This window comes from Mastomys coucha, unplaced genomic scaffold, assembly GCF_008632895.1.
Source record: "Mastomys coucha isolate ucsf_1 unplaced genomic scaffold, UCSF_Mcou_1 pScaffold21, whole genome shotgun sequence".
NCBI classification, from domain to species: domain Eukaryota; kingdom Metazoa; phylum Chordata; class Mammalia; order Rodentia; family Muridae; genus Mastomys; species Mastomys coucha.
Window position 1 is genome coordinate 87,979,831 of NW_022196904.1, and position 12,345 is coordinate 87,992,175.

General features: G+C 43.0%; 1 protein-coding gene across 2 annotated transcripts in view; it reads right to left on the bottom strand.

Annotated features, from left to right (window-relative positions):
• Uvrag (UV radiation resistance associated) overlaps positions 1–12,345 on the bottom strand; it is a 298,170-nt gene that overhangs the window by 265,450 nt on the left and 20,375 nt on the right. For both annotated transcript variants that reach the window (XM_031387482.1, XM_031387483.1), the window contains exon 2: positions 6,795–6,912. In XM_031387482.1, the coding sequence (XP_031243342.1) occupies positions 6,795–6,912 (118 nt within the window). The remainder of the gene's footprint in view (positions 1–6,794; positions 6,913–12,345) is intronic.

Sequence of the window (12,345 nt, forward strand, 5' to 3'; positions counted from 1 at the left end):
CTGAAATAAGAAGAGAAAATGCTATGATTTTAAAAGGGAACATCCTGAAGTTGCTATGAATTTTAGCATCTCTCAAATAATGCTAGAAACAAACAGTCTTTTAAAGGTATACAACCTAAACTATGTGGCTCTAGAGAAGAAACCATTAGAAACAAAACTGTGAGACAGAAAAGCAAATGCGTTCCATGATAGCTATGACAGACAAGTCGCTCTCTAACTAAGCTGTGCAATCCCTTCACTTAAGGAAGTGCTCATTTCCCAGGCTTCCTACAACTCTATTCTTTACATTCACTCTCAGTGTTCATCAAACACTGCAGCCACTCACTGCATGATCCTCAGTATACGTGTGTGTGTGTGTGTGTGTGTGTGTGTGTGTGTGTGTGTGTGTATCCTAAACAAGATTTTAAAGGAGTCTTCCTGTGCCTTCGTTTGTTTACTTTTATATTATTGAGTTTTGTTCCTATTGCCACTGTCTGTGGTCTTGGACCAAACCCAGGGCCTCACGTATACAAGGCCAACATTCCCCCAACTGAGCTTTATTCCTAGCCCTAAGACTTTTTTAATAATAAGGTAATTTTTACTTTCTAGTTAATACATGTTATTTATTCATTTATTTATTTAATCACACTCATTTTGTCTTACTTTGTTACAAGAATGTACTGCTTAAAAGTGGTGAGAGGCCAGGTGGTGGTGGTGCACGCCTTTAATCCCAGCACTTGGGAGGCAGAGACAGGCAGATTTCTGAGTTCAAGGCCAGCCTGGTCTATAGAGTGAGTTCCAGGACAGCCAGGGCTACACAGAGAAACCCTGTCTCAAAAAAACAAAACAAACAAACAAAAAAAAAAGTGGTGAGAAACTAGCCTGGGAGCGAGAGGCCCGTGGCGAAGCACTTTGCTCACTAGTTCATGCCTTCTCTTCAACCCCAGTGACAGACTAAAGAGATATAAATATAAAAGTAAAATTGGTAAGAGGACAACAAAGACATATTTTAATTATTTAAAAAAAATAATAATTATTTAGCTTTTCCTGCAAAGTACCTAAGTTAGACAGTTCTCACAGAACAGCTCTCCTCTCTAAGGGAGGAACAGGGTTATTTCTGCTAAAATGTTGAGTGGCTGACTGTAGACAAACCAAACTAGGCAATTTGCCATGTCCATTACTGCTCCAAACTAGACGGGCTAACCGAAAGGACAGAGCCCAACACAGGTCCCTGTGAAGAGATGAGAGGGTGTGAGCCGAGCTCCACCACACTAAGCCTGACCCATGCTACCACCCTGCTTCATCTAAAATAGCAAAACAGCAACAGGGCTTGAAAACAATGAATACAGAGTTAAGAATAAAATAAAACATATTCACCCCTTAGTCTCTTGTGTAAGATTAATGACCTATGCAATAGTCAATCATCATTTTATTCCCTTCCTACACAAAACAGCACCCAGTAGATAGCAGGGCGGTTATGAGGTATAAATTAAATATTAGATTAAAAACACCTTATGAGCCACAATGTTTATTAATAAACTTCTACTCATTTTATTCTTTCTATTTGAATAAAGTCATATGCCAAGTAGATCCTCAAAGGGTCCTATCAGAGCCTTACGTCCACTCAGATCACTACATACAAGAGCTTTTCTTAGGCAGCCATGCCCAGGCCTAAGACCAGAACAGCCATGCTCACATAAAGGACCAGGCAGCCACGCTCACACCTAAAGGACCAACAACTGCAGAAAACTGCAGAAGCCTGCAGAGCACAATGCCAACAGCCCACACTGGCTGGCTGGCATGCTGCAGTCCACCATTCAGTAAATGTTTATAAAAAGCCTCAACCTTACTCATAACAGGAGAAATATAAGCTTAACCTAAACGGGGAAATTATTTCTCACCTATCTGACTGTCTAAGACTCCATGGCTTACACAGTCTACTGATAAGGGTACAGAGGAAAAGGCACACATAAAACAATTCCCACCTAATACAATTTTGCAATACCTACCAAAGCAGAACATACCTTCTCAGTGTCCCAAGAACTCCACTCCCTAGAACTTACCCTAAGGGCTGAGTAACAGGAAACAATGCACTAGTAAAAATTAGTCAATGCAACAAGAGACTGAAGAACCTAAAAGTCCACCGCAGGCCAACTAAAGACACCGTAGAGCAGCTAGTCAATGCAAAGCCAGAAAGAGTTCATCAGAGACATCGTCTAGGACATATAAAGTGAAAAATGCCAAGGCCACAGTATCTGTGCACACATGGCATCTGCGAGGGAACTGCTGGGGATGGAGGAAGAACATCTTCTCTTTCTTCTGTTTCTGCAAATAATTTAGGAAAGACAAACAGGAAACAGACAGCAGCAGTTACCAGGACAGAAAGGGAAACAGCTTGCTGGGACACTGATGGGAGGGAGTTTTAATGTAAACTTCCACATGTTCTGAAGCACAGACTGCATTATCTACCCAAAAAAGTTAAACTGAAAACAAACGGAGGGAAGAGGAAAAGAGAGAAGGTGCACCCAGCATCCTCTGGTTATTAGAGACAGAGTGGGTAAAGTGACATAAAAACGTCTGTTCCTGCAGAGCTTATTTCTACAGGAAGGAAAGAGACATTGTCTAAACATACCAGTGTCGGGTGATCTTAAATAACTATGGGGAAGAATTAAGAAAAAAAAACCAAAGCAACAACAACAAACAAACAAACAAAAAGCCCAGCAAATAGAATGATCTGAACTTGTACTATCATGAGTGGCTCTGAGGCGCATGTGGAGTAAAGGCCAGTGGGAATGTGGAAGGGCTTGCTTGTCAGCTCAGTACCTGGAGGAAGGTGTGCAGGCCAAAGTGCAAGCAAAGTGCAAAGCACTAGTTACATAGAAGAAAAGGAGACAGTCAAGACTGGATGTGGGAACTAGGAGAGAGAAGACAATCCTGGATGACCCCTGGGTTTTAGCCCTGAAAATGGAGTTGTCATTTTCTCACAGAAAAACATAAGGTCAGTGAGCTGGCACATCAGACATTCAGTCTTGAACATACCAAGTCTAAGTCACCTACTGACTCCAAAGGGGACACAAAGCGGGCAACTGGATAGAGAACATGACCTCAGAGGAAAGGCCTTGGGTCTTGGGATGAGTCTTGAGTGAGATCAAAGGACTTCACAGCTCTGCCCCTGAAGGATTTGTGCTAGCTAGTAGTCAGAAGAGGACAAGCCCTGAGCACATCCCAGGGGAGAAAATAACTATGGCTAAAACAGACGGGAGAGGCTGGAGAGCTGGCTCAGCAGCTAAGAGCACATACTGCTCTTGCTGGAGTTCAGCTTCCGGCACCAGTCAGGCTACTCACAGCAGCCACTAATTCCAACTCCAGGAGGTCCCACACCTTCTTCTTGCCTTTGAGACACCTGCACTGCCTGGTCACACATCCCCAGACAGACACACACATATGCCATTTTAAAATATAAATCTTTAAAAATAAATAAATAAATAAATAAATAAACCCTCTAGCTGGGTATGGTGGCTCATAGCTGCAGTCAAAACACTTGGGAGACCAGGACTACCAGGAGTGTGAGGCAAGACTGGCCTCACACAGTAAGGTTTGGGCTAGCCTGTGCTACAGAGTAAGACCTTGACTCAGAAATAAAATAAAACTACAAATTTAAAACTTCTGTTTAAGAGGGAACCAGGATTAAAAGTGAGCCTCCATTCACCAACACTATTCAGTGTGAACTACTTTAAATGTAGACAATCTCCTATGAAAACTAAAAAGATGATGAAAAAAAAAGTTCCCTTATCTTCTTGGGATCTACTAGGAATTCAGATGAGGTAAGAGTAACTGACAAGCCAGGATTTCTGATAATCTTAAAAAAAAAAAAAAAAAAAAGTCTTGTAAAACTGAGAGATTAAATAGATAGTAAAGCAGTTTAGGAAAGAGAGCCAATTAGCGTTTGTGGCTGCTCTGCACCAAAGGTCACAGAAGGACCATGATATACTGATGATGTCATGACAGAGCCGACCAGATGAAGTAATGCTAACCAGGATTACTAGCCAACTCCCCAGCTCCTATGATGAGTTACAGAAGTGCAGAAAACACTTCGTTCCATCACGACTGACTGAAGTAGAAAGATGCCTCACAAGTCACCAGCCATCTCATTGCAATGATGAATTAACCAAAGCTCACCAGGGGAAACAGGCCCTAAGTGGTTTCTGAGGAAGTGACAGGCTCTACTGTTGCAGACTGTGGTCGAGTCCTGGCACTGCCGTCCCCTGTGTGCATTAATGGTCTTCTCATTGATAACCTCAAGAAAATTGTACTGGCTGGTTTTGTGTCAACTTAACACAGGCTGGAGTTATCACAGAAAAAGGAGCTTCAGTTGAGGAAGTACCTCCATGAGATCTAGCTGTGGGGCATTTTCTCAACTATTGATCAAGGGGGGAGAGCCCTTGTGGGTGGTGCCATCCCTGGGTTGGTAGTCTTGGGTTCTATAAGAAAGCAAACTGAGCAAGCCAAGGGATTCAAGCCAGTGAGGAACATCTCTCCGTGGCCTCTGCATCAGCTCCTGCTTCCTGACCTGCTTGAGTTCCAATCCTGACTTCCTTTGGTGATCAACAGCAATGTGGAAGTAAGCTGAATAAACCCTTTCCTCCCCAACTTGCTTCTTGGTCGTGAAGTTTTGTGCAGGAATAGAAACCCTAAGACAAAACTCTAAGGACTTTCAAACGGCTGCAATCACCAGGCCACGTGTGGTAGCACTCGGCTTTAATCTCAGCACTTAGGGAGGCAGAAGGAGGCAGATTGCTGTGAGTTCTGGGCCAGCATGGTCAATGCAGTGAGTTCTAAGGCAGCAAGAAGGAGAAAAGAAATTGAAGCCAGAGACAAAAAAGCAAAGATGACCATTCTGTTTCTATCTTTATGGTACAGTCACGACCCAGTCCCATGGCTGCTCCTTTTAGAAACCAGCCTAATTAACACTGTAAATTCCCAGAAGACATTAAGTAAAAGGACTCTAGCCAGCTTGGGCATAGTGAGCATGGCTCTGGCAGGCCTTGCTCTTCTCCCCAACCCCTCTGCCTTGCTAAAAACCAGTAGACTGCATTCCTAAAGCTACCACCAAGGTCTGTTCCCTTATTTGGCCAATTCCTCCTCCTGACACTGATCACCAAGGTCCAGCTATCAAAATATTGAAATCCAGCATTCAAAAGCCCCCTTTGGCTTCCCGAATTAACATGCCCAATTAAAATTAAACACCTCATCCTAACACAGTTTCCCCTTGTACCTTTATAAACCGCCATTTCCCTATAGGACAAGTCTACCTCCTCTCTATCCAGAAGTAGTCCTTTGTTGTCCTAATCTTTTTTCAAAATAAGAGTTCACAACCTCTTATTAAGGTACTCACTGTCTTTTGTTTGCATAGTCTAATAAAGGCATCTTACCAAGCATGATCCACAAAAAAACAAAAACAAAACCCCATCTCACCTACTTTATAAGACATGGTTATGACTGTTGGGTCTCAAACCAGAGAAAAACTGCCAAGGTACCTATTTAACCTGTCAAAGTGGATGCTGGCTGCCAGGTACTCCCTGCATCCCTCAGTCCTATTACAAGGCCCCCCTTGCTGGCATACCCCAAGCCCTACTCTAAACTTCTCCAGCTGGCCTGCCCTGTATATTCCAACCGTTTCAGTTACTTGGCCTTTTTCCCTCCTTGCTTCTTGGTCTGGCTCTCTGCTCTCCCCTCCTTTTCCTCAAATGCGCCCCCACCCCCAGGGCCATGTCCACTCTGGACTCTCCCAGATGTCTCTGCCTCTGGCTATGCTCTCCCTTTTATCTACAATAAACCTCCTGCACCATACCTAAGAGGAACAGCCATGTCCTTTCCTCCTTATTTCTCGTTTTCATTTAATCTCTAGAACTTTCTCCCAAAGCATGAAGCCAGGGGCTGAGACAAAGTGACTGTCTTGGTTTTCAATCCCAAGCCAATGGCAGGAACAACACTGCACCCTGATCTTCTGGCACTGTGCCACCTAAGCCATGGTACCCCACCATTCCCACTCAGTGTGTGTCCCAAAGATGACTGTGATCTGGAATCAAATAATTGCTCTCCTTTTAAACTGCCACTTCTAGAAGAATCCAGAATGTAATATATAAAACTAAATTGGAGGCTGGAGAGATGGCTCAGTGGTGAAAAGCACTTGCTGCTCTTGCAGAGAACCAGAGTTCAATTCCCAGCACCCACATGGTGGTTTAAAACCATGTGTAACCCTAGTTCCAGGGGATCTGATGACTCTTCTGACTTCCAAGGGCACCAAGCACACATATGGTGTACGTACATACATGCAGGCCAAAATTAATAAATCTAATAAAACAAAACTGAATTGGAAAAAAAGAGGCCATTCTTATGAAAATGACCCCATATACATAAATCTAAGTATGGGAAGATACAAACTTGTTTTCACAAACTTGGTCACTAGAAAGGAAAATATGTTAAAGAAATGTAAAACTAGTATAAGATACTGAACGCCTATCATTTGCTTTAAATGCTAGGGACTAGAATAGTATCCACACCATTCATAAAAGGGAAACAAACTTACTTAGCAACTGGAATAGTAACGGTAACATTAATAAAAGGGAGACAAACTTACCAAAGTAAAGCTATAGCCTAGAGCACTACCCACTGGCCATGTCTCTAGCACACATCACTTGAGATGTTTTCAGAGAGCATGACTGAGCTTTCTAGTAAGCAGTAGAAGAAGGTACTTCAAGCTGTTCCATTACAAGAGTACAAACGTGACTTACCCGAGGCTCTGGGCCCCTTACCTTTACAGATTTTCTCATTATCACACAAATGAAGAGTGAAGTAGGTATCCAGAAGCTGATGGCCACTTCTATTAACAATGTTCCGAGCAGCAATGTTCCGGAGATGTCGAAGTCGCCGCTAAAACATAATCACAGGTAAACAGGTATTCAGTTTTTAATCCTCTATGACAGGTTGTCCCAGGCACTTCTTGTTGAGCCCATAACATGACCCAGGAAATAAACTTTCCTCATCTCACTCAAGGAGCAGTTACGAGCATGGAATGGAAACAGATAGAAAATATTTTTGCTCTGTGTATGTAGATGTCTGTGTTTGCATGTGTGGGTGCATGCAGTGGAGCTTAATGTTGAGTGTCTTCCTCAATCACTTCTTCACCTTATTCCAGGGATCTGCCTGACTCCATTTTCCCAAAGAAGAGACTACTGAAGCACACACCCACAGGGACACGCCACCACGCCTAGCTCTTTGCATGGCTGCTGGGAAGCCAAAATCAGGATCTCATGAGGCCACCAACTAATTCATCTTCTCAGCTCCCAAAATATTTTTGAAAAGCACAAGTATTATGTAAGTGAAAAACACCTACAAAAGAGTGTTCATATCCCCAGGACATAAACTAAATAGAAAGTTGATTCCCCTAGTCCAAAAGGCTTCAGATGGTTATGATAAATATATGCCCTGTTGCTGGTTCAGCCTAGATGCCAGATCATTTGCACAACTACAAGAGGCCATAGATAAAAAGAAAAGAAGAGAGAAGAAAGAAAGAAGAAGAAAGAAAGAAAGGGAAGAAAGAAAGAATAAGTAGATAAAAGTAGTAATTTATTTATTCCAGACAGATTCTATCTGCTAATCAAGGCTAACTTCCTTCAATTTCACTAACCAGGATACTTGAGTTATGTGGCGTCACCTCATTGGAGAGACAAAAGATCCAAAGTAGAGCTTCATCAAAAACACAGAAGATAAGCTGAAGAGCTAGCCCAATCATGTCATAGTAGACAATAGTGGCAGAGCCAGGCATGGTGGCAAACACCTACAACCCCAGCACTTAGGAGACAAGAGTCTGATAGGATCACCACATGTCCAAGGCCAGTCTGGTCTGCTATCAAGTTCTAGGCCAGCCAGGGTTACATCTCAGGACAGTTTCTCAAAAGAAAAGAAAGTAATGTCAGTGCTGAAGCCTGGGCATATCATGTTCACCCCTCAAAGTGAACTCTCTTGAGACAGCAGAGGTCAGCACGATGGCTCAGTGGATAACGTGCCTGATGAACAAGCCTGACAGCCTGACTTCAGTCCCCAGTCACATGAAGGAGGCAGGAGAGAATCAACTCCACAAAGCTGTCCTCTGGCCTGGACACCCACATACACCCCACACACACCCTACACATCCACCACACACACACACACACACACACACACACACACACACACACACACACACTAATAAAATAATTTTTAATAGGCACCTAGGGTTCATTGTTGAATACCCTTCCTGCTCTCCCTTCCATCTGACAGCCGGAAGTGCCACGTCCAGCTATGCAGGCCATCAGCCAACAGGGCCTACATCTTTTGTCCACGTACATGGCATCCAATGCTTTCTCCCTGTGTACAGACTACAATTCCTTGAGAAAAATAGCCAGTGTTAGTATGCTTCCCTAATCCTTAAGTATGAAAAGCTCCATATGTTTATGAAACTCTCAGGGGCTCAGGCTAACAACCTGATTGATGTGTTTTCCTTTCATGCCCTAGATTACAGGCACTTCCTGCTACCTCTTTCATTATCTCCTTCATTCAAAACTTCTTCTTCTTCTTTTTTTTAAAAATGTATTTATTTATTATATGAGTACACTGTAGCTGTCTTCAGACACACCAGAAGAGGACATTTGATCTCATTACAGATGGTTGTGAGCCACCATGTGGTTGCTGGGATTTGAACTCAAGACCTTTGGAAGAGCAGTCAGTGCTCTTAACCACTGAGCCATCTCTCTAGCCCTCATTCAAAACTTCTAATTGGGAGGTGGTAAGATGGTTCACTTGCCACTAAGTCTGACAATCTGAATACGGGGAACGTGCATGGTAAAAGGAGAAAACTGACTCTCACATTGTCCTCTGACCTCTACACAGGAGTCATAGCAGATGCAGTAAACGCACACGTTTACACTGACAAGAATCATCCATGGACAACAATCACATTTCATTTGCTGTATGAATGCCAATGGAAAACACTGACCAAAGTCTCTGCAATAAAGTCCATACACCCACCATTGTTTCTGAAGCTTCTGCAAGCTGACCTATTCAAGGACCAATCCAGAGGGCTGGGGCAATGGCTCAGTAGCAGGGTGCTGGCCCAGCAGGCATAAGGTCCTGGGTTTCATTCCCAGCTCCAAAATATATAAATAACTAACTAACTGGGGCTGAGGGGATCAATCAGTGTACTGAACTAGTCCTGAAGCTAGCAAGGGTCCAGGACCAAGACTGCCACCTTCCATCACAATGCAACCTGAGAAAAAAGGAGGGACAGCAGAGTCAAGGACACACTTGACTCTAGATAGATCATATCAACAGTAGTAATCACAATGAAAAGTGTTAGTCCATCCCTATAAATCAGCCAAACACCACAGCTTTGGAAAGGACTTACTAAAGTAACTTAACTGATTTATCCAGGCCTCAGGAGTAGAGCACTTACCTGCCTAACACATCCACACCCAACCCAAGGCCCTAGATTACATCTCCACTACTGCAGACAGAAAGACAGTTTGTTTTTTTGTTGTTGTTATTTTTAATTCCATAGTGTACTTAGTAGCAAAGTACAAAGAAATAATTTGATTTGGTTTGATTTAATCTGGTCTGGTCTGCTTTTGAGCCAAGGTCTCTTTATATTAAACAGGTGGGTCTCCATCTCCTGGGCTTGGAAGATCTTTCTGCCTCAGCCTCTCAAGTTCTAAACCCATAGTCACAAGCTACCAACCAAGCCCAGCTCAAATAAATGTTTTTAATATCCTCATTTTCACTATATAATAACTTGGAACCTCAGTACAGTTGCCAAATCACACCCTAGACTAACAGAAATAGAAAGCAATTTTCAGTAGTGACATGCCCCACTGGGTCTCTGTCTATCCCACGGGCCATCTTCCCCTGCAGGCACCTGAAGTATTCTGGATTCCCAGATCCAAAAATACCCGAAGGAATGGAGGCATCTTTCTCTTGTGCTTCATCCCTAGAGGGAAGCTGAGGACCAAAAGATGATGGATGATTTTCATCCACCACTCCCTTCCTGTGCTCTTGTATAAAAGACAAAAGTATTGTGTGAGTCTTGAATGTGATTACTCACAAAACTCCATCACCACACAAAGGCACCCCACAAACAACTTTGATGACTCCCACTATGGATATGAAGTGCCCCCAAAAAGGCCCTGAAGGCTTGGTTCCCAGACAGTGTCATATTCTAAGTGATTCTGGAAACTTTAGGAGGTAAAGCCTAGAAGTAGGTCACTGGGTCACATCCTTAGGGGTGTCTTGTTCCTATCTCAGTTCTCTCTCTTTCATGTTCCTGTCTGTCATGAGATGAGCAGCTTCTGCCACATGCCCCTGCCACCACACAAGGCTACTGCCACACACCCCTGCCACCAAGCACTGCTGCTGCCACACATGCCTGCCTTACAGAGGCACATGTCTGTAACCCCAGCACTTGGTAAATGGAGACAATAAGGAGTTTGAGACCAGCATAGGCTCCATGAACCCCTACCAAAAGAAGGAGATGGAAGAACAGACAGAAGGAAAATTAAAATGTCCTTCCAGATGTTTTATCACAACAACAAAAACTAACATAATCCTCAAGTCCACAGTGATGTATTTTCAAAGCAAACTTTGAGTTCAAGTTGTTTAATTTACAAGAACCATTACAGTCACTCAACAGTAACTAATGCAAAGCCCAGTGAAAAGGGGGAGGGGGTGAAGGCTATGAAAAGGCAGGCCACAGGAAAAGAAACTGTCAATGAACCCATGAAAAGAATGTACAATCATGACCATGATAAAAGGCATAAAACCCAGCTGATATCTGTATTCAAAGCTACCCTGGTCTACAGAGTGAGTTCCAGGACAGCCAAACTGCACAGAGAAACCTTGTTTGGACGGACACACACACACACACACACACACACACACACACACACACACACATACACATACACACACATGAAGAAGAGGAGGAGGAAGAAGAAAGAAAAGGAGAAGAAGGAAAAGGAGGAGGAAGAGGAGGATAAGAAGAAAGAATAAAACCCAACACTGTACTATGTGGCAGACAAGTTTCTGAATGTGGCTCACAGGTGCATCCCATGGCCATGCCCTCTTGAGTACAGTATGACACCACCATACAATGAAAAAGTGTGGGCTGGAGAGATAGCTCAGTGGTTAAGAGCACTGACTGTTCTTCCAGAGGTCCTGAGTTCAATTACCAGCAACCACATGGTGGCTTACAACCATCCGTAATAAGGATCTGTTGCCCTCTTCTGATGTGTCTGAAAAACCAAAAAAAAAAAAAAAAAAATTTATTTTATTTGCCAGGCGGTGGTGGCGCACGCCTTTAATCCCAGCACTTGGGAGGAGGAGGCAGGCGGATTTGAGTTCGAGGCCAGCCTGGTCTACAGAGTGAGTTCCAAGACAGCCAGAGCTATACAGAGAAACCCTGTCTCGAAAAACCAAAAAAGAAAAAGAAAAAAAAAAAGAAAAGAAAAAGTGTGCCGTATGTTCTCAGCCCTGTCACATGTGGCAGGTCTGTCACTCTAGCCCAAAGAATTCTAAGTGATTATGATGACTCAAAATCATAAAAAGTTACACTATAGCTTCCCCCATCCTTCTGGATACTCTTCTTGGGAGTCCCATTATCATGCAGCATAAAGGACAAGCAGCTGCAGGAAGGGACTGTTCTGGATTCTTCAGAGCTGATCTCAGATGGTTGCCAGACCTGCGGCCACTGAGACTCCAAAAGTGACAACCAGTGGACCCAAGTTGTTTCCACAAAGCCTGGGCCAAAGTTCAGATTTAGGAGCAAAATCAATGTTTTAAGCCACTGATTTTTTGGCTGTTGTTCTTATTATACATATATGGATAACTAAAGAGCTCTAGCTGATTAAACAAGCTATCTTGGTCTCTGACACAAGTGAGGAAACCAGAATTGGAGAAAATATGACTGTCTACCTGGAGCAAGGACAATTTAGCAATTACCAAGATGTTCCAATACTGTTAAAAAAGCAAAAACGTCGTAAACACTCTTAAATGGCAATACAAAACGTCGTAAACACTCTTAAATGGCAATACACTCACACAAAGGAAAACATATCATTTTAAAAAGGTCACTAAGTATGGGTATGAAATTCCAAGAGGGAAAAATGTTAACTATTCATAGAAAGAAATCTAATTATATTCCCTAAATAACAGAGATTAGGGGTCTGCAGACGTGAAAGAGTCATGAAGTGAATACTGATAAGCTTTCCAACCCCTCTGCATATTTTTCCTTATTTGCTTATGAAACCCTTTAACAGACTAAATGCTTTTTTTTTT